This window comes from Castanea sativa, chromosome 4, assembly GCF_040712315.1.
Source record: "Castanea sativa cultivar Marrone di Chiusa Pesio chromosome 4, ASM4071231v1".
NCBI lineage: Eukaryota > Viridiplantae > Streptophyta > Magnoliopsida > Fagales > Fagaceae > Castanea > Castanea sativa.
In genome coordinates, this window is record NC_134016.1 from 4,749,375 (window position 1) to 4,770,263 (window position 20,889).

The window sequence follows — 20,889 nt, forward strand, 5'->3', positions numbered from 1 at the left end:
ATATAGTTAAGATTTATTGATTTTAAAATTTAATAAACTACCACGCACCCTTAGCATGATTGTCATTCCATAAATACAAAGTTCTTGTGGAGTGGAAAGATAAGGACCGAGGTTTAAGTTTACAGGACGGAATGTCACATATATATATACTTAAATTATACTAGAGTAAAATTTCTATTTTGTATTAAAAAAAATCACACACATAAACACAACAGCAACACACACCCCATATATAACAAATGATTTATGCATAATTTTAAAAACCAGTATAAATAAAAAAACTAAAATAAGAATGGTTTCGGTTTTATGGTCGGACAGTGACGTCATAAAGGAAAAATTATTGTTATTATAATAATTTTATAGCTGATAGTGTTTGCAAAAAATATCTAAATTGTTTAAATAATTTCTATGTGATTTTTACATCTTTTTTTTTTTTTTTCTCACTAATATGTATATCACCGAAATCACCTCATAAAAATAAATAAATAAATAAAAAATAAAAAAAACGATCCACAAACTCGTTAATATTAATTCACCCACCTCATCTATTCCCTTCGTCTCCCACACTTCTCAATATTCTCATTCAAGAGTTTCAAAAGGGCTGGAGTCACCACTCACCAGACCTCTCTCTTTCGGTTTCTCCATGTTGTTCTATTTTCTCTGTTTCTTCTTCATTTATTCAGCTTGAGACGTGTGAAGGGCTTACTCTCCTAGTGGCTTGGCTTGGTCTTGCTCCCATCCCTCGGTTTGCCTCTGTAACTCTCTATTTTCACTTTTGATTTTTAGATTATATATTATTTCTCTTTGTTAGTGTAACTCCGCCTCACAATGAAACCCCAACACTTGCTTTGTTCTTCTCCATCTACTTCCTCACCGTTATTTATCTCATACAAATATCCTTATCTTCAAAACCCCAAACTTTCTGTAAAACCCCATTGCTCCCTATCAACCGGGTCACAGTTTTGGGGCACAAGTTTAGTTTTGCAACAAAGTAGTAATAATAATGTTAGTTTGAGTAATCTGAGAAAAACCCCATTTGGATTTGGACCCATTAGAGCTGTTGTGAAGAGAAGAAAAGAGCTTCCTTTTGACAATGTCATCCAAAGGGACAAGAAGCTGAAACTAGTGTTGAAGATACGGAGGATTCTAGTGAGTCAACCTGATAGAATTATGTCCCTTAGAGAGCTAGGTAAGTACAGAAAGGAATTGGGTCTTGACAAGAAGCGACGATTTATTGCTTTATTAAGGAAATTCCCTGCAGTGTTCGATATTGAGGAAGAAGGGGTTTTTTCATTAAAGTTCAAGTTGACACCCGAAGCTGAAAGGCTTTATTTGGAGGAGGTGAAGATTAGGAATGAGATGGAAGATTTGTTGGTTGTTAAATTGAGGAAATTGTTGATGATGTCATTGGAGAAGCGAATCTTGTTGGAGAAGATTGCCCATTTGAGGACTGATCTTGGGCTGCCATTCGAATTTCGTAACACTATTTGTCATAGGTACCCGCAATACTTCAGGGTTGTTCCGACTGAACGGGGTCCTGCACTGGAATTGACTCATTGGGATCCCGAGCTTGCAGTTTCAGCGGCTGAGTTAACTGAGGAGGAAAATAGAGCTAGAGAACTAGAAGAGAAGAATTTGATTATTGATAGGCCCCCAAGGTTCAGAAGAGTATTGCTACCCAAGGGTCTCAGTCTTTCCAAGGGTGAGATGAGGAGGATATCTGTGTTTAGAGAAATGCCCTACATATCGCCTTACTCTGATTTCTCAGCACTCAGGTCGGGCACGCCTGAGAAAGAGAAACACGCTTGTGGGGTTATTCATGAGATTTTAAGCCTCACTGTTGAGAAGAGAACTCTTGTGGATCACCTCACTCATTTTCGAGAGGAGTTTAGGTTCTCTCAGCAGCTGAGAGGGATGCTAATAAGGCACCCTGATATGTTTTATGTGTCCTTGAAAGGGGATAGGGATTCAGTTTTCCTCAGGGAAGCATATCGTGATTCTCACTTGATAGAGAAGGATCGTTTGTTGCTAATAAAGGAGAAAATTCGTTCTCTTGTTGCTGTTCCTCGATATCCAAAACGGGGTTCTCCCAGAACAGATGAGGAGGGTGGGCTAGAAGGAAATAATGGAAGCAGTGAGGAGGGAGAAGAAGAGTGGTCTGATGGTGACAATTTAATGAGCAATGATGGGTTTGATGATGACCATGACGATGACAATGACAATGAAGATTATGAAGACAATTGGAGTGATGAAGATGATGACATGCCTCCGGATTTCGATGAAGATGGTGGAACTGTGAAGATTGGAGTGAGCAAACCAATTAAACAGGTTGACAACTCAAAAAAAGATGAGGAGAAGGATCTTGTTCCTGTGCTCCCTGATGGTAGGCCAAGAGAACGTTGGTAAATTTTATAGATGGCTGCTTTCTTTTGAAGGCTCCAACCTAGAGACATTTACCAAATGGGCCTTATGCTGCGCTCTTGGACTGACTTACAAGCAGTGTTTATCCTCCTTTATGGCTTCAGAGAAATATGCAATCTACTTTGCAAGGCTCTGCAGCCTGTACCATTGTAAGGCCAGGACTCTTCCCATTATTTATCATTCAGGACAATCTTTAATTGGAGCAAAGGTGTAAGTTAGTTATCTCATATTATTCTCTGCCTGTATGAAACATATTTAGAGATACTTAATTAGAGCACTGAACTGAAAATTTTGAGCCAATGGTAAAGTCTTTGCAGCTGTTTCTAAATTAACGATTTATGCTTCTAGAAATATAGTGAAGTAAAATGTATCCTTTCTAAGTGCGTAATAAATATAGCTTGGTATGTACTATTATTCTTCTACTTATTCAATGTGCTGGCCTGAGTTGTTTTTAAAGATTATTCTGCCTATGGAAAGAGTTATGATAAAAAGTGATATGACAAAACTGAGCTCGGGCATCCAGTTCAACTGGTTGTAAAATTGATGTGAGACTGTCAAGGTCTTTAGAATTAGATGATTATCTTTGTCCTCAACCCAGCCAATTCTGCATTTTGTTTCTGTCATCAGTAGTATGGAATAAAGGATTATTAGGTTCATTGAATAGAATAGATAATGCTTTGTGATTTCACGTTAGGAGGTGCTTTTAGTTTCAAGTAACCATCTTGGAGTTACTGACTTCAGTGAAGCAGACTGCTCATAATGTCAAGCCCCGATTTCAATATCCAAGGTCATGCACACATCTTTGATCCTTTGAAGTCTTACTTGGTGGTTGATACTCTGATTATAAGAAAGTGAGGGTATTTCAAAACACCCCCCCCCCCCCCCCCCTTCCTCCTATGAGTAAGTTATATACTAAAGCTTTGATTTTTGCAATATACTATGAGGTCTCTTTATATACTATGAGGTCTCTCTCCAATATGAAACTGCCTGATATGATTGTAGCTTTAAGCACTTTTCAGAAACCCAAGAAATATTATAGTGAGTTTAAATGGCTGCACTTTTTTGGTTCATCAGGTTTTTTTTTCTGGATAACTTTTTTGATTTATTTGTATGCAAACAAATATAACTAAATTAATCATAGTGATTTATCTTTAATTTCTACTTTTCATGCTATATCTATTTGTCTCTACATAATTTTCTGCCTGCAATACCTTAGCTCAGTTTGTTTTCTTATTTCTTATTTCTTATATTCATTGTGCACCATCAAATTACAATTTAACCTTACCTGTTTTATTGTTGAAGTGTGACTGTCTGAGTATGAAGAATGAAAAGATGTTGTTAGGGTCATTGGACTGAAAAACAGTCAGAAGAATGAAAAGATGTTGTTAGATATTAAATCTGACGTTTGTTGGAGGATTTCTTTCTTCCCCTATTCTTGTCAGGGTGAAAAAACAGTTAGAAAAGAACAAAGGAATGAGTGTCTGCACATATGATGTAGTTTGATTATTAAAAATCCTAATAAATAAGTTGTTATTCTTATGTCTGCCCCCTCCTCCCCTTGTCATTTTCTCTCTTTTTAATTGAATTATTTAGTTTCTTGAGAAGGTAAGGGGTCAGATGTGGCACAGCGTGCAGTTCCATGGCATTGTCCTACAGCATACCGTGAATTATTGACAGATTAGTCATCTTTCCAGAAGGTTAGGGACTTAGGGATGAGATGCTGAAAATTGTATGATAGGTGGATTTGATTCTCATGGCACTTGATGAATGATAACATGCTAACATTAGTTATAATTTTCTTCGTGACCTCAAGTATATGGTATAAATTGATAATGTTTTTAAAGCAAGGCCTTTGACATTAGGCAGACTGAAATCTGATAGGTTAGAGAATTTTGCTTGATTAATTGCCTTGGAAATTTGGTTATTAGACTAAAAGCTGGTACACATGTTCCAAAATTTTGATATGTTCCTACCAACGTGGAGATTAGGAATTGTTGTTGACAGGGCTTGAGGAAGTAAATATTGAATGTTGCCTTTATTATGTGTGCATTTAGACACCTACAAACATATTTTTAAGGATACATTTTGAGTAGGAGAGGGGGTTTGAATTCTGGATATCTTTGTTGGAAATACTAGGAAATGTCATTCTTGTGGTAAAACAAACCTCTTTCGTTCTATAAGTAGGTATCTAGCTTGCTAACAAGTAAAGCCAGGCCATTGTGGCCTACAAAGAGGTTCTTGCTCATTTTTGTCAAGTCAGGCAAGCCAAGTCATTGATCTCCATGCAATGATATTCAAGGCACTGGTTGTTCACACTCCCTCAAGGGCTTCCATCTTGATGAACTCCACATAGGGAAGCGGCAGGCTGGAAGCACTTGGTGGGGATGGGAATAAGCTTCCCCTTGAATTGAAAGCTCGATTTATGATCTAACAGTTGCAACCGAGTCACTTTCCCACAATACTTCTTTAAATAAGCAGAAGCTTGAAGTTTTAGGCAGAGTGAACAAAAGTTGTCATGATTTCTGATGGTTCTAGCCCAAAGATTCAAAGGTATATCACTATCCCTTTAATTTGCTTTGTCAGCTCGACTTCTTGATTAAGCTTCTCAGTCCTTGAAATGCTTCAGTCTAGTGCCAATCTGAACTATTTTGAGGTTACTAATCACAAGATTCATTTGCATACACAGCCGATAGATTCTGTTATTGTTACGTATATTTTTCCTTGTTGGATATTGTCTGCTAAATATAATATCTAAAATTTGAGACTGCATGGTCCTTAATTTTTAAGGGCTACTACATGGTTTGGTAGACTCATGAGCACTCTATAGATGAAAAAAATAGCTCAACCTCGATTCTTCAGAGGCTCCTTCAGAGGCTCATTCAAGATCATCAACCTACTACTCAACTCGTCTACGTTGTCTGCTCCTAATGATTGCCCTTTCATCAAAACAAGACACCACTTGGTTTTTGGTGTAGGTGTGATCTTTTATTCAATCAGCAGAGATTTTATTAGTTGAGCTAATTGGAACTCACAAAAAACTCATGAATTTAAAGATATAATTAGTGATAATTTGAAGTCCCACAAAGAATACATACATACATACATACATACATGCATACATGTTCCAAAAACAAAGCTACTAAGGTTAGGGTTGTAAACGACCCAAGTTTTGTCAAGTAGTGCGTGTTAGAGCTTGACTCATCAATAAAAATCAAATGCTCAAGCTTGACTCAAGCTTAGCTTGATTAATTAGTCAAGCCAAACTTGAGCTTAATATTAAACCCAAACTAAAGCTCAAGTCAAGCTTTTTAGCTTGAGATCCAATAAAATTGCATTATCAAATGCAAAAGATAAACATTGGATAGAGACATTGAGGGTGACAAATAAGAATCTTAGTTTTGATAAAACTGAATTGTGAAGTTATAGTTTTGAAAGAACTGGATTTTGAAGTTAGGCAAAAACTAAAAGTCTAGAAAAAATTACATTTGTAACTAAATGAGAAAGACTTGCATAGTAACATATTTCACAAAATTACAGAGATTGTGGGTGGGGGAAAAGCCATACATGGGCCTACTTGGATTAAAAAAAAAAATGTAATTGAAGTCTTAAAAGTGTTCCATAGTCAGTTTAGAGGGAGTGTTAAAAAAAATTAGAGGAAAGAAACTAATGGATAGTCGTAAGTGGTCTCATGTGGACTATGTTATTATTAAGATATGTGTGATGTCATAATAATGTGTTTATTTAGTAAACATACATCAAGTTATAAACGAGCTTAAGTTCGGCATGTATTGTATCAAGCCCTATTGTTTACGAGTTTGTTCACGAACAAATTTTTTTATACTTGGGCTCGGCTTGTTTATTAAACAAGCCTAAAATTAAGGCTTAAGTTTGGTTTATTTATAAAATAAACGAACATGAACGAGTTTTTTATCAAGCAGAGCTCAAGTTGTTTGTTCATGAACGAGTTGGTAAGGTTGTCTTCTCTTCTTTGACACGTGATAAATTTGGAATAATGCCATGAAGATTAGAATGATGCTTGAAAAAAGTTGACATGCATAAATTCAAAAAATGTCCAAATTTGTTTCTTTTTCTTTACCAAGAATCTGTGGTTGAGGTTATTATTCTTTCCCCTTTATGGCTATTAATGTTTCTGAAGCCTCGTTCAGGTTATTGTATAATGTATACTACAGCATTCAGTTATCCTGATTCTCAATGAATTTGTTCTGTTCCTGCTCTCTATATAATCGACGATGGTATTAAAGGTGTACATATATCATATAGACCACATATTAGTAAAAAAAAAATTCAAAGTCTCTCCTCCAGCCAGACTCAATGATGTTGATCAAGAGCGGCTTTCAGAAACAGCAATATATCATGAAGCTCATCATAGTCTACATTGTGTCCTTATAACTAGGGGTCTGTATGGCTTTTAGACTGAGCTACATTATATCAACATTTCTAAGGAATGAGTAAACAGCCTTAGCTATTTCTAAACTGGTTTAGGATGACGGCTTATAAATCTCATCCATTCATTTCATTTATTAGTTACCAAAACAAAAACTAAACTAAACTAAATGTGCTCATGGCTGTGTATAAAAATTTAAAACAGGGACGGCTTATTTTCTTGCTCAGAGGAAGGAAAAAAAAAAAAGGCATTTTGATTTCGTTTTTGTTTCCACTTTAAAATGGATAAAAATTCTGTTTTTCTTTTTGTTGTTGTTGTCGTCGTTTGTATTAATGAAACAAAAGCAGATTGTAATTTGTAATTTGTAACTATTCCAACTCAGGTCAAGAGCACATTTTTGCTTTTTTTTTGGGATGAAAAAAAAATAGGTAGAGGGAGCGACCTGAGTTAGTATCTTCTACTTAAGCGTAACCATAATGATACTTTACCCGTTGGACTGAGCTTACTGGAGCAGACAATCCAGATGGACTATAGTTGTGTACCTAACCCAATTGAGGACACTAGTAAATGTGAGCTGAAAACATGAAGTTATTTCCCAAGCGCTTCTCATTACAAGATTCGAACCTAGGACCTCCATCTCGCTAAACAAAGCCTTAAGAACAAGGATAATTGTATAAAGGCGAAAATACACTTTTTGTCCCTACATTTTGGGTCAATTTTCATTTTGGTCCCAAAATTGATTTCATTGCAAATTACATTCCTAAAAAAAGAAAATCGTTTTTAAAATGGTCCCTGCCGTCAACCCACTGACGGAAACCTCCTACGTGGCAGATGGAGTGTTCTACTTGTTGATGTGGCACTGACGTGGTCATTAAAATATTATTAAAAATAATTATGTGGCATTTTTAAATGCCATGTCAGCATTTTAATTAATAAAAATTAAAACAAAAAAATTTTAATTCCTCAATTTTAATTTTAATTTTAAAAAATAAAAAAACAAACAAAAATTTTACTTTTTTAGTTTTAAACGATTTTTTTTATTAATCTAATTAAATTAATTAGAAAATTAAAAAAAATTACCATTAGACCATTTTAGTCAAACCAGATTTTTTGCTTCATTTTTAATAACTCAATAATTGCGGGATAGCACAAATCACCGTGGCTCTTCACCTTCCAAATCTACCTTCCGCTTGTTCCCTCTACAGCCTTGTGGAGTAAACTATTGCACATATTAACAAGCCTCAGTGGATTTGGGCTGTTGGATTTTCTCTCTGATCTCTTTGTCTCGGGTCTTTTGGCTTTGCGTGGTGGGTTAGATCAGCGGTGCACGGTGGGTCAGATCGGCCTTTCTCTCCTCTGCTGACCCCAGCGAGTCCACCTCCACCACCAAAGCAGCAGCGCTCTTCTTCAAATCGGCCATTCTGTTTGGGTCTTGGTGGGTTTTGCTGGGGTTTGTCTTGTGGGTCATGTTGTTTGGGTCTTGAGATCGTGAGAGTTGACCTTGATTTTAAGTGGTCATGTTGTTTGGGTCTTGAGATCGAGAGAGTTGTTCTTGTTGGGAACGAATGGGAGAGCTCGGGTTCATCAATGAAAGAGTGAGAGATGATAATTTGTTTTTTCTTTTCTTTGGTGTTCTTGTGATGAGTTTGAGTTCTTAGATGTTGGGTTTGATTTGGGAAGAACGGGAAGAACAAGCTGTAAAATGAAAAACAAGTTGAAGAACATGAAGAAATTTTTTGATCTCTGTTTCTTTTTTTCTTTTCTTTTTTTTCTTTTTTTCTTTTGTGTTGTTGTAATCTGGATCTGTATTTGATCTCTGTTTTTTTTATTCTTTTTTTGCTTGTGTTGTTATGATCTGAGTTTGAGTTATTGGTTGTGGGTTTGTATTCTTGTAATCTGGGTTTGAGTTCTTTGTTGCTGGGTTTGATTGGGAAGAACAAGAAGAACAAGTGTAATGTTCTTGTGAAAATTAATAATGATAAGTAATTTTTTTTTTAAATTAAATTAGATTTAAGGTTTTTTTTAAAATTTAATTTTTTTTATATAAATTTTCTAACATGCCTCTGTTTAAAAAAAATTAAAATGCTGATGTGGCATTTAAAAATACCACATAATTATTTTTAATAATATATTAATGGACATGTCAACGCCACATCAACAAGTAAGGCACTCCATCTATCACGTAGGAGGTTTTCATCAGTGGATTGATGGTAAACACCATTTTAAAAACGATTTTTTTTTAAGATGTAATTTGTAACAAAATTAATTTTAGAATCAAAATGAAAATTGACTCAAAATATAGAGACAAAAAATGTATTTTCGCCTTGCATAAAATATAAACCTTATCCACAATTATGCTCATATTTATCAAACTTTTCATACCATCCATCCTCCGCTAACCAAAAATTTCTCTTCCCCCTGCACGCCATTTCTTCAAAGCTAAAGCTAAGTCTAATCAGCCCAACCAGACTACCTTTACTTTCTTACCAGTTCTCTCAAAAGCCAAACCTCCATGGACAAAATGGCTCCATTTCACCACCTTAACCCTCACATCCTTCAAAACCCAACACTCACTCACAACCACAACCACAACCACAAGCCACATAAAAGCCAGACCTTCACTTCTCTTGCTCTTGCTCACTCTGTCACAGACACTACTTCTCCTGAAACTCCAATCCTTGCTTCTCTTCCTTCCTCTTCGTGGAAAGTTTCCTCGAGCATGATCAGTGAGATAACATCTCTGAATTCTGTGAAAGCAATGCATGCCCAAATCATAAAATCGTCAAACAAACTCAGTTGGGATACCATTGGAAAGAGTTTGATCACATATTACTTAGAATTTGGCGATTTTAAGTCGGCTGCAATGGTAATATTCTTTCTGGGTTTTTCCAGAAACCATCTTATATGGGATTGGAATTCTTTGTTGCAAGAGTTTACAAGTTTTGGTGGTGATATTCATGATATTCTTGTGGTTTTCAGAGACTTTCATGGTGGAGGAGTGATGTTCGATAGTAAAGTTCTGGCCTTGGTTTTAAGAATTTGTGCCAGGTTAATGGATTTGTGGCTTGGAGTGGAGATTCATGCTTGTTTGATCAAGAGGGGCTTTGCCTTGGATTTGTATTTGAACTCTGCACTGATAAACTTTTATGGGAGTTGTTGGGGCATTGAGAGTGCAAATCAAGTGTTTTACGAAATGCCCGATACAGAAGATTCCCTGTGGAATGAGGTTATCATGGCAAATTTGAGGAATGAAAGATGGATGGAAGCTCTAGAGTTATTTCGGGATATGAATATGTCAGGGGGGAAAGCCTATGGTGGAACAATTGTGAAAGTACTGCAAACTTGTGTTAAAATGGGAGCTCTCAAGGAAGGAAAGCAAATTCATGGGTTTGTTTTTCGACGTGGACTTGAATTCAATTTATCAATTTGCAATTCACTGATTAGCATGTACTCCAAAAATGAGAGACTTGAACTAGCTAGGATAGTTTTTGAGTCAATGAGAGATCGTAACTTATCTTCATGGAACTCAATTATCTCGGGTTATGCTGGACTTGGTTGTTTGAATGATGCTAGGAATCTTTTTCATGAAATGGAAGTTTCTGGTGTAAGACCAGACATTGTAACTTGGAATTGCCTTTTGTCAGGCCATTCTCTGCATGGCTCATATAAAGAAGTCCTATACATTTTGCAGAGAATGCAAGGTGTGGGCTTGAGACTGAATTCAGGCTCTATCACCAGTGTTATTAAAGCAGTTATCAAACTGGGGTTCATTAATATGGGAAAAGAAATTCATGGCTATGTGATAAGAAATGTGCTTGACAATGATGTATATGTAGGAACTTCATTGTTGGACATGTATGTGAAGAACAATTGCTTAACTAATGCTCGTGTGGTTTTTAACAATATGAAGAACAGAAATATTTTTGCCTGGAATTCATTAATTTCTGGGTATTCCTACAAGGGGCTTTTTGAAGATGCTGAAAAGCTATTGAGCCAAATGAAAAAGGAAGGAATCAAACCTGATTTAGTGACATGGAATTGCCTAGTTTCTGGGTATTCAATGTGGGGTTGCAGTAAGGAAGCTCTGGCTGTGATTCATCGCATCAGAAGTTTTGGATTAACACCTAATGTTGTATCATGGACTGCTCTGATATCAGGCTGTTCACAGAATGAAAGCTATAGGGACTCTTTTGAGTTTTTCATCCAAATGCTAGAAGAAGGTATCAAACCCAACTCAGCCACCATATCCAGCTTACTTCGAACTTGTGCAGGCCTATCTTTGTTACAGAAGGGTGAAGAGATACACTGTCTCAGTATAAAAGATGGTTTCACTGAAGACGTATATGTAGGCACTGCACTTATCGACATGTATAGTAAATCAGGCAAATTAAAAAATGCCCACAAGGTTTTCAAAAAGATTCAGAACAAAACATTAGCCTCTTGGAATTGCATGATCATGGGGTTTGCCATTTATGGCTTTGGAAGAGAAGTGATTTCGCTTTTTGATGAGATGTGTGGGGTGGGTGTCCAACCAGATTCTATAACCTTTACAGCTATCCTCTCTGGTTGCAAGAATGCAGGTCTAGTTGATGAAGGATGGAAATACTTTGATGGTATGAGCATGTATTATAATATAATCCCAACAATTGAGCATTATTCTTGCATGGTAGATCTTCTAGGGAGAGCTGGTTATCTTGATGAAGCACGGGATTTCATTCGAAATATGCCACTAAAGCCAGATGCTACCATTTGGGGTGCTCTTCTTGGATCCTGCAAAATCCATAATAACATTGAGTATGCAGAGTTTGCAGCGAAGAAACTATTTGAGTTAGAACCACATAATTCTGCTAATTATGTTCTTATGATGAATTTATATGCCATTTCAAACAGATGGGAGGATGTGGAGCATGTTAAAGACTTGATGGGTGTTTTAGGGGTAAAGAACCTCCAAGTGTGGAGCTGGATACAGATCGATTGCAAGATTCATTTTTTCTCTGCAGAAGGGAAGCCACATCCCGATGCAGGAGAGATATATTTTGAGTTATATAATTTGGTTTCTGAGATGAAGAAAGAGGGATATGTGCCTGACATCAGCTGTGTATATCAGAACATAGATGAAGTTGAGAAGGATAAGGTGCTGCTTAGACACACTGAGAAGTTGGCTATTACTTATGGGCTGATGAAGATGAAAAGTAGTACACCAATTAGGGTGGTTAAGAACACAAGAATGTGTACTGACTGTCACACTGCTGCAAAATATATGTCTTTGGTACGAAACCATGAGATTATCATCAAAGATGGCATTCGATTTCACCATTTCAGAGTAGGAAAGTGTTCCTGCAATGATTGTTGGTAATAAGGACTGTCAATGGTTTTTGCCTCTCTGAATGCTATGTTGACATCATGTTGAGCTCTTAAATATGATGAATTAGTTGGCTCAAAGCCTCAAGTAGAAGACATATGTTAGTGGGGCAAGGCCAGGAGATCATGGAGGAGAGAAACTGGATGCATCACTGAGTCCATATTCCTCATATAAGAGGTTATCAATGAAGCATGGACGAGGATTCTATCCAATAGGTACACTATATGTACATGTTAATCCACAAGCTTCATTGGCCGGAGTTCATATTTTTGTAATATGTTTTTTTCGCAAAAAGTGTTGTCCATAATTATCTAAAAGTTAACAGGGAGTGAAATTACCTTTTTATTTTTGCCCCCTTTAAAGACTTGTAAGAAATTACCTTATCTATAAAGACTTGTTGCTGAAGATTGTTGTAAGATATTACCTTTTTTTACAAAGACTTGTTGCTCTTTATTATTATTATCTGAAATTTTAAAATTTTTTTTTTCTAAATAAAAATGAGAGTTTAAGACTAGCATCATTTTGTAATTTTCCCTTGAGTGGTAGAGGAAAAAGAAATGCAAGAGAACAAGGTTGTTTAGGCAGTAAAATATGTACATTTTTGTATTAAAACATGTTTTGAACGGAAAATGGAGAGGCGAGTGACGAAAGCCTAACGGAACATAATTTAGGTGGGTGAAGTATTAAATTTCAAACTACAAGTAAATAACTTAAATTTAGATTAAACCATAGGTGGATAAGTTGTACGCTGCTTTACTTACAATCTATATATAACGTGTAGTAGGTTCGAACAGGGAATCAATTTCTTTAAAATTGTTGATAAGACGCTCTCACAATCATTTCTCCCATATTCCAAAGAAACAAGAGCCTTTATTTATACTAGGGTAAGAACTTTTTTATAATTATAGATATTTATGGTTTTATAATCATAGATATTTATGGCCATCTCTTGAACTGACTACCAGCACTTATAGTATTGACTAATTATTGTTTAATACTCTCAAATGTGAAATATTTCACACAATGTCTACGCTTTTACACAAGATGCCACATTTTACATGTGATGATGATATGAAAGAGTAAACACAACGTGAAAAAGTGTGAACACTGTTGGATTTGAAACAATCAAAGCCTTTCGTGATTACAATGAGAGAATTTTGAGATTTTAGCAATCCTAAGAAATTAATGTCATGATACCTTTTAGAAACCCAATCCTATTACATTCAAACCATCATTTCCTATCGTTTCTTTATTATATTACATCAGTATTATATAAATCAAACTATCACCATACACTCGAGGAAAATAAACACCACAATGGATTTTTTTTTTTTTTTTTTTTGAAGGTCAAAAATATACCAAAAGAAATCACACAAATCGGTTAAATGGCTTCCTTCCAATCCCAGCAGGTAAAGAAACAGTTGAATCCACACTCAAATCCCCTACAGATTGAAGTGACTGGTTCTTGTCTAACATCCTTTGAGAGCTAGAATCCTTGTTAGAGAACAAGGAGCCTTTGTTCCACTTGAAAGACCCAATGCCTTGTGTCAAAGGGAATGAAAGTCTCCTTTTTGACTCAGTACTGCTTGGAGTCCCTGGAAACCTCTCCCTGGGGTTACTATAAGCTCTCGCTTTGGCTTTGGCTGAAACTGTTGGATTCATGTAGTTTGGAACTGAAAATGGTGGGCAACTCGTGAGGCTGTCGTCATCCTTTAGTGGCAGATCAAAGGGTGAATTACTAGCTCCACTAGCTCTTGGTCTTGAATACTTTGACAAGCTTGAGCTGTTGGCTAGTGGGTTTCTATGTGGAGGTGGAGTTCGAGCTTGTTTTGCTGATGTGACTATAGTTGATCTTGTCGATTTTGGTGTGGGCGTATCCATAATATCAAAGCCAAAAGGATTTTGCTTGTGGTTGCTTGATTGAGGCCACGGGCTTGGCTTCATTTCTGAAACAGGTCTTGGAGGTGTAATTTGAAAACTCTTCATGGCTTGGCCTTCAGGAGGATTTGCTGGAGGCTGCTGACGTTCCAACCAGTTCCACCACCACGGAAATCCCCCAGATCGGATATCAGCTAGAGGAGTGTTAGTTGATTTAGGAGTGGCTTTCCATAACTGTTGGCATAGAGAAAACAAAAAATAAAATATAAAAGTATGCATAACATTGTTGCAATGACATGGTCTCTTAAGTCTTGAGCTAGTTTTGAGAAACAAGGACGCTACATCCTTTGAAGTTGTTCATGGATTAGGCCTGGGTCAATAGATAATTCATGCCCATCGCTAACTATAAAGGTTCGTCAATGGACATTGACGTTTAGAACAGTATTACAACCTTAAGTTTATTCATGAGCAAAGATAACATGTTTCTTGAACTTATTGATTCTGAACAAGAATTTTCAAATAGTGATATAATGTTTGCATTTACAGAGGTACAACTATGTGACATGCGGATATATGTTAACTCCAAGACAAGCTTAAGACTGTTCCGCCACTGTCTTTTGGGTTAACTCTACCATGATAGCCTTCAAGAACCAATAGCACAAATATGCTTCTTAACTCAATGCAGATCTATAGGTACTACATCCTACCAAAAAGATCATAACTATTAATTACGAAAAAGATACATGTGCTGGAATCTAGACCATATATGGGAAAGATGGCCTTAAGATGTCACGTAATATGTGAAATGGGGAATGCAAACTATGAAAGAGGGATAAATAAAAATGAAAAGTTATTAGCGGCATCATGGGAAGCAAAGAAGACCAAATTATTAATTTCAGTACCTACAGTGTAATTTAACAAATAACAATAAATGCCCACTAAGGTGAACTTCTTGGCGGACACTGCTGGATTTAATTGAAAAGACAATTATGCAAGGGGAGAACATCCCTCATGATGCAATTGAAGCAAGCTGGACTACATGAATGTAAAAGTACCTGGTGTGAATACGCATAGGCCATAGCCCTTTCTCTCTTGATGACTGCCTCAACCTTTCTCTGCAATCTTGCCTCTCTCTCCTCCTTTGTTATCAAGCTATCATCCCAGTCATCATTACCTGCCTCAGACTGTACCAATGCTCCAATTATGAATGTTACTTGTAAAAGAACTATAAAAAAAAAAAAATTCAATAACAGACACAGCACCAAAGTAGAAAATCAAATGATCCTTGGATCTGTTAGTGAGATTCCAACAGACCAGAGTTCATTTTCATTACACCCAAAATGGAAATCAAAAGATAAGATGCATCAAGCTGTCAACTGGAGAGGCACAGACCCAAAGCCATGCTTTTATAGTGGGCAGGCCAAGTGGCCAATTATGATAAATATGGCATAATGAATTAATGTTGAACGTATGGTAACCCAGATTAGAACCATTGAACATAGTGATCAAATCTTCTATGATACGCCAACATTAGGCCACATAGCTTTAATCAAATTCGCTAATCATACATAGGAAAACTTAAGGGAAACTTACTGCCTGACTCCATTTGCCAAAGGTACTATCCACTTCTTTATCGTTCCTGAACTGAGCTTGACGCCTGGCTTGGTTTTCTAACATTTGGATCCTCCGAGACTGAATTTGTGATTGAACCCGCACCAGGAGTTGCATGTACCTCATTGCATTCACCGTCTGGCGCTTCACATTCTGTCCTCTCACCACTCCTTGTAGCCTCACCAGACCCTTTAATGCTCTAAAGCTTCTCCTTGCCTGCATGACAAGTCCCACATAATGTCAGTTGACTTATGGTCTAATGCTGATGCAGAGCATGCTCAGTCCCACATTATATACCTAGAGCTGACATAGATAAGTATCAATTGATTCCTCATGCTAACCTCAAAGGGTACTGGGCATGTTTGAGACCCCTATATTCAAATTATGGTCAAAATAGCAGTGACATGCCCTGTCTTAAAGTTCAGTTCCACTATCCCAAAATGCTGTGCCTTAAACTTAAGTCTTTTCCAGAAAAATGGACCAACAATTGTGGCCAAAATATAGTACCACATGAAGTGCGTGATTCTAGAGAGGCATTAATAATTGCTTTGCTTTTGGACATATGAGCAAACAATTACCTATGACATCAAGTGTCTCCATAACCTCAAAATACATATTTTTATGATAGAAATTCATCTGAATTGTCATATGTGGTCCTAGAAATAACTTACTTGACAAAGAAAAATGACTATAAGGGATTAGGCACTCTCCATTCTGTATTGAATCTTACCTTCATATTGTCATATTTTATTTTTAGATGTGCTGTGACAGCACAAGCCCCTGACTAATTGTCTTTAATAGTCTCCAGATATGAAAAGAGATGGGCACTTACCATATAACCTCTATAGGCTGCTTGGATCTTAGTAGCTGAAGCATGGTGGGTTCTTAGAGTTGGCTCTGGTCTGTAGCTAATCTCCTTGTGATGATGAACAATCCGAGGAGAAGCAGCTCTAGGGGAAGTAGCTCTAGGAGAGGCAAACCTTGGAGAAGCAACCCTAGGAGAGGCAACCCTTGGCGAAGGAGCCCTTGGCGAAGCAACTCTAGGAGGCACAAAAGGTGGCGTTCTCGGTTGCTCAGGAGTGGGAGGCCCAACAGTTAACTTTTGTTGCTCTCTCTCAAAATCCCCAAATATTTTCTCAATGCTGCTCGGCTCCCTAAAGAGGGGAATGAATGAGTTGGTCTCAGCATGCCTTAATTTTCCTAACCCCTTCTTTTTCTTGTCTTTTGTGCTTTTCCTCTCGGGGTCCTGCAACATGATGGAATAATAATGAAGAGAAGTTATACATCAGATATACTTTCATGCTGGAAGCAAGTGATCCTTGTTCTCTGAATCCAGAAAAGTACTTTGAAACACTAATTTTTTTTTTGGTAAGTAGACACTAATTGAACAGCATGAAAGTCTAACAAAAATTATTGTTCCAGGGAACATTTGCTAGAAGAGATATTACAACCCAGTGGCTGAATATACAAGGGAAGCAACTCAAAATGAAGAATGACCAGTACTCAAATACTTGGACCACTTTGTACTGTATTGTAAAATTTAAACCATGCATCACCAACGGCCTTTCTTTTTTTTTTCTTTTTTCTTTTTTTCTTTATTGATCTTTTAAACAGTAACAACAACCAAGCATTAGTCTCAAAATTTTGGACTAGCTATGGATTGTCAACACACTAGTTAGGTTGGCTACATGATGTCATACTCTTTGTTAATCTTTTTAAAATACTACACGATCTATATACAAGGGGCAGTTGCTTCTTAATTGTAAAATACTTGCACAATTTTAGCCATATTAAATAGAAATTGTTAAAAAAATTCTAAATTATAAACAGTAAGCATTTTTTTCAGATGCTTCCCCAGCATAAGATATCAACTTACAGTGGCTAGTTTCTCCTTGGAATGGGGTAAAAACACCCTCTTTATTGCAGAAAACCAACTGCCTTTTTTTCCCATGTTCCTAGCATTACTGTCTCTCCCTGTAGAGGAAGATGAAATCAGACCATTCAGTATATGCAGGACTGAAAACATATGCATGCATCTTCATGAATTTTTATGTATAAATGTATGTAAGTATGTATATATGATTGTTAAAATTAGGACGATAATTATATGGCAATCGCATCTTTAGGTGGCTGAAACCAACAAAATAAAATAGCTTCCAGAGAACATCTAGAACGGATGAAATTTGAACTGCTTGTCCAGCTTACTGACATAAACATATTAAAAGTGCAGCATAAAGCTTTCCAAGAACTACACAATTTTAAATAATTAAAAAAATTATCCATATTCTGAGGTGCTTAGTATCCTTTTAGTCTAAACAACATGGAACCCCTTTAGTATAATCAACAAGGGAAAACAGAATGATACACGATATAAAGATATGGGATGGCTTTCAAGAGACAAATCTAAAGAATTAGCATGACATTTTCAAGGACCTAGTTTAACAATTAACTTGATACAAGATTAGCCAAAGACATAAATTTTACACTGAAAAACTTACATTGATTAGCAAGGAGACCACCTCACTGGGCAAAAGATCAGATAAGTAGTAGTTCTTTTGAAGAGAGAGAAAAGGAGGAAAAACAAGGAAATTGGCAGGTTGGATTCAAAATTTTGTATTATGTAAGACACCCTTAATAATTTTTTATAAGATATAACACAACCAGACGGTTTAAAACATCAACTTCGTTCAATTGTCAACACTAATTTTATCAACATGACTGTCCCAACAAACACATACTGACAAGCAGAATCATCTACTTAGACAGACAAGAAAGATACTATTTTTTTTCTTAATAATTAAGAAAAGGGAACAAATCGTTCACAAAGCTAATTCAGCTTCTCTGCAGAAGAATCATCTCTCTGCAGGAGAACAAAAGCTTTTTACAAGATGAAAAAAAACAATTAAGTATTACAAACTTAAATATCCCAAAATACCTTCAGGCAGAGAAAGAGAGAGAGAGAGAGAAATTTTTTTAAGGTGCAAAATCAGTTAGTTGTTGATAAAGAAAATTAATTTTAACAGGATAAAGACAATAAATTCTTCAACTAAACGACATCTGACATTTAAGAGAGCAAAGAGATCCATAAAAACAAGGAATTCAGTAAGAATATTACCTTAAAACTAACATATGACTTCTAATCTCCATAACAGAAACAGCCCACCTTTAAAAAAAAATTGCTTTTTTTTTTTTTATAAATTTCTCCAAAAGATTATATCTTTGATCATTTAATAACATAACTAACATAACCCAAAATTCCATACACAGACATAATTAAGATAAGATCATACATATGTGTGTACCTTAGCTAAACGTTCCAACCTCCAAAGACCCTTCAAAAAGCTGTTTTAAACCAAAAGGAAGAACAAACCAGAGAAGGGTTTCTCTCTCTCTCTCTCTCTCTCTCTCACTAACCTCCCTCACCCTTCCAATACCACATGTTTCTTTTCCTCATGGCTTTTTAACAGAGTTTTTGTTTTGTTTTGTTTCTCTGTCTTTCTTTTAGCTGTGTATGTGTGTGTTGTGTTTTTTTTTTCTCTCTCTAGAACTTTGAATCAGGTTCTCTTGCTTGTATGAATTTACTTTTCTTTCCTTTGCTACCTTTCACCTTTTGTAGGATTTATAATTTTTTTTTTCTTTTGGTTTCATAATCATAATGATGAGAAGGAAAGAGAGAGAGAATGGTGGCCACTTTCTCACTCAATGTGGCCAACTTCAACTAACTTTACTTCAATGGGAAGACTATATTGACAGCAAGTATTCCCCACTTAATTAACGGTTAGGTTTGGTACACTGTTTTCTGTCTCTCTCATTCTTAATTTAATAATAATCTGCTATATCATCATCATTAATTTTTTTTTTTTACATAAATATCTTTTTGATGTATAATCCTATGTAGATTCTCATACGCGCCTGTACAGGTGTGTGTAACAGTGTAAGCAATTTATATGTACAATTAGGGAAGGCACAAAGATACATGTGTGCATTTTTAAGCCATTGAAACATTATAGATTATTAAAAATTTGCTCAGGTTGCAAGAAAGTAGAAATACTTTGATCCATGCACGTGTGAGAAAAAAAAATGTATGAGGTTTTGGAGAAAGAAACAATTAGAAAATATGTCTGTTTAGTTGGAAATTTCTAATATCGTTATTCAGTTTTCAGTAATGTGAAAATACGTGTTTAAATATTATAAAAATACGTGTCAAAAATGTTATTATTGTTTAAAGACTGGTATCAAACAACCCCTATCAAATTTCTTCTAGTAGATGGTGTAGTATAGGTTCTTTGTTTCTCTTTTTTTTTTTCTTTTTTTTTTTTGGTGCTATATAGTATTTTTAATCAGAAAAATATATGATGGGTGATGCTATCATGCTAGTGTGAGTTTGGTAAGCCAAAAAAAAAAAGGCAGCTTTTTTGGTGTGTGTGGATTTTTTAAGCTATCTTGATCACACACCAAAATAAACTTTCTCCCTCTCATTTCCTACCAGGCTTCTTAGCAAATAAATAATTAGCAAAGCTTATCCAAAGTCCAAATGCACTTAAGAGTGATACAAATCTTACTGGTATCATTTTTTTTTACTATAAAAAATAACATGGCTATTCATGATTATGGCAAGTGTAATGTGCTCCATACATCATATTCAACATGGATGAATCAATATAGCATGATAGGCTTCACAATTTTTTAACTCTTTTATACATATTAGAAAAAGAGTAAAAAAACCAACCCAAGATGTGTGAGATTTTGAACAATAAATATAAACTTAGAAAAAAAATAAAAGTAAATATACACACAAGAAAATCAATATTACATGGTTGATGGTTCACTCGGATCTAGGGCTACATAGATAAAATTATTGTACTTCTTATTATGACAACTACAAAAAGAGCTAAAGGGGTCTTAGACCATGTTGGTTATAGTCTTATTATGATGTTACTATAGTTATGTATTACACATCCGAGGCTCACAACGCATTCTCAAATAACCAACACATCATGTCAAATTCCACTCATATCTTATATCATTTTACATTCAATGAAATTTGTAAAATCAAGCATTCATTCTTTGCTCATGGGAATTACAAATAGGGGAAAAAAACAGTACTTACAAAATGAAGTGCGGTTTGGCATATAATTTGCTTGATTGGTTTAAGCCAAATCATTAGAAATTGAGGCTAATTTGTACCAAAAAGGGAAAAAAGGTTGTTTGA

General features: G+C 35.8%; 3 protein-coding genes across 6 annotated transcripts; 2 read left to right on the forward strand and 1 right to left on the reverse strand.

The window, feature by feature from the left end:
* The first annotated feature begins 562 nt into the window (after positions 1-562).
* On the forward strand, positions 563-2,754 carry LOC142630304 (protein WHAT'S THIS FACTOR 1 homolog, chloroplastic). Its single transcript, XM_075804284.1, has one exon. It carries the CDS (start codon positions 829-831, stop codon positions 2,404-2,406), a length of 1,578 nt encoding a protein of 525 aa, XP_075660399.1. The 5' UTR covers positions 563-828; the 3' UTR covers positions 2,407-2,754.
* Positions 2,755-9,225: 6,471 nt separating this feature from the next.
* On the forward strand, positions 9,226-12,595 carry LOC142630913 (pentatricopeptide repeat-containing protein At4g01030, mitochondrial). Of its 2 annotated transcripts, XM_075804977.1 has the most exons (2): positions 9,557-9,692; positions 9,806-12,595. In XM_075804977.1, exon 2 carries the CDS (start codon positions 9,828-9,830, stop codon positions 12,180-12,182), a length of 2,355 nt encoding a protein of 784 aa, XP_075661092.1. In that variant the 5' UTR covers positions 9,557-9,692; positions 9,806-9,827; the 3' UTR covers positions 12,183-12,595. The 2 variants fall into 2 exon arrangements, with proteins under 2 accessions (XP_075661090.1, XP_075661092.1); XM_075804975.1 differs by having other exon boundaries at positions 9,226-12,595.
* Positions 12,596-13,279: 684 nt separating this feature from the next.
* On the reverse strand, positions 13,280-19,383 carry LOC142631387 (protein IQ-DOMAIN 13). 3 transcript variants are annotated; one of them, XM_075805533.1, is made up of 7 exons: positions 18,980-19,106; positions 18,793-18,840; positions 17,554-17,651; positions 16,510-16,923; positions 15,660-15,893; positions 15,122-15,250; positions 13,280-14,300 (listed from the first exon to the last, which is right to left on the reverse strand). In XM_075805533.1, the coding sequence occupies exons 3-7, from the start codon at positions 17,626-17,628 to the stop codon at positions 13,557-13,559; spliced, it is 1,596 nt and encodes a 531-aa protein (XP_075661648.1). In that variant the 5' UTR covers positions 17,629-17,651; positions 18,793-18,840; positions 18,980-19,106; the 3' UTR covers positions 13,280-13,556. The 3 variants fall into 3 exon arrangements, with proteins under 3 accessions (XP_075661648.1, XP_075661647.1, XP_075661649.1); XM_075805532.1 differs by lacking the exon at positions 18,793-18,840 and having other exon boundaries at positions 18,980-19,383; XM_075805534.1 differs by lacking the exons at positions 18,793-18,840; positions 18,980-19,106 and adding an exon at positions 18,176-18,266.
* Between the last annotated feature and the right edge of the window lie 1,506 nt (positions 19,384-20,889).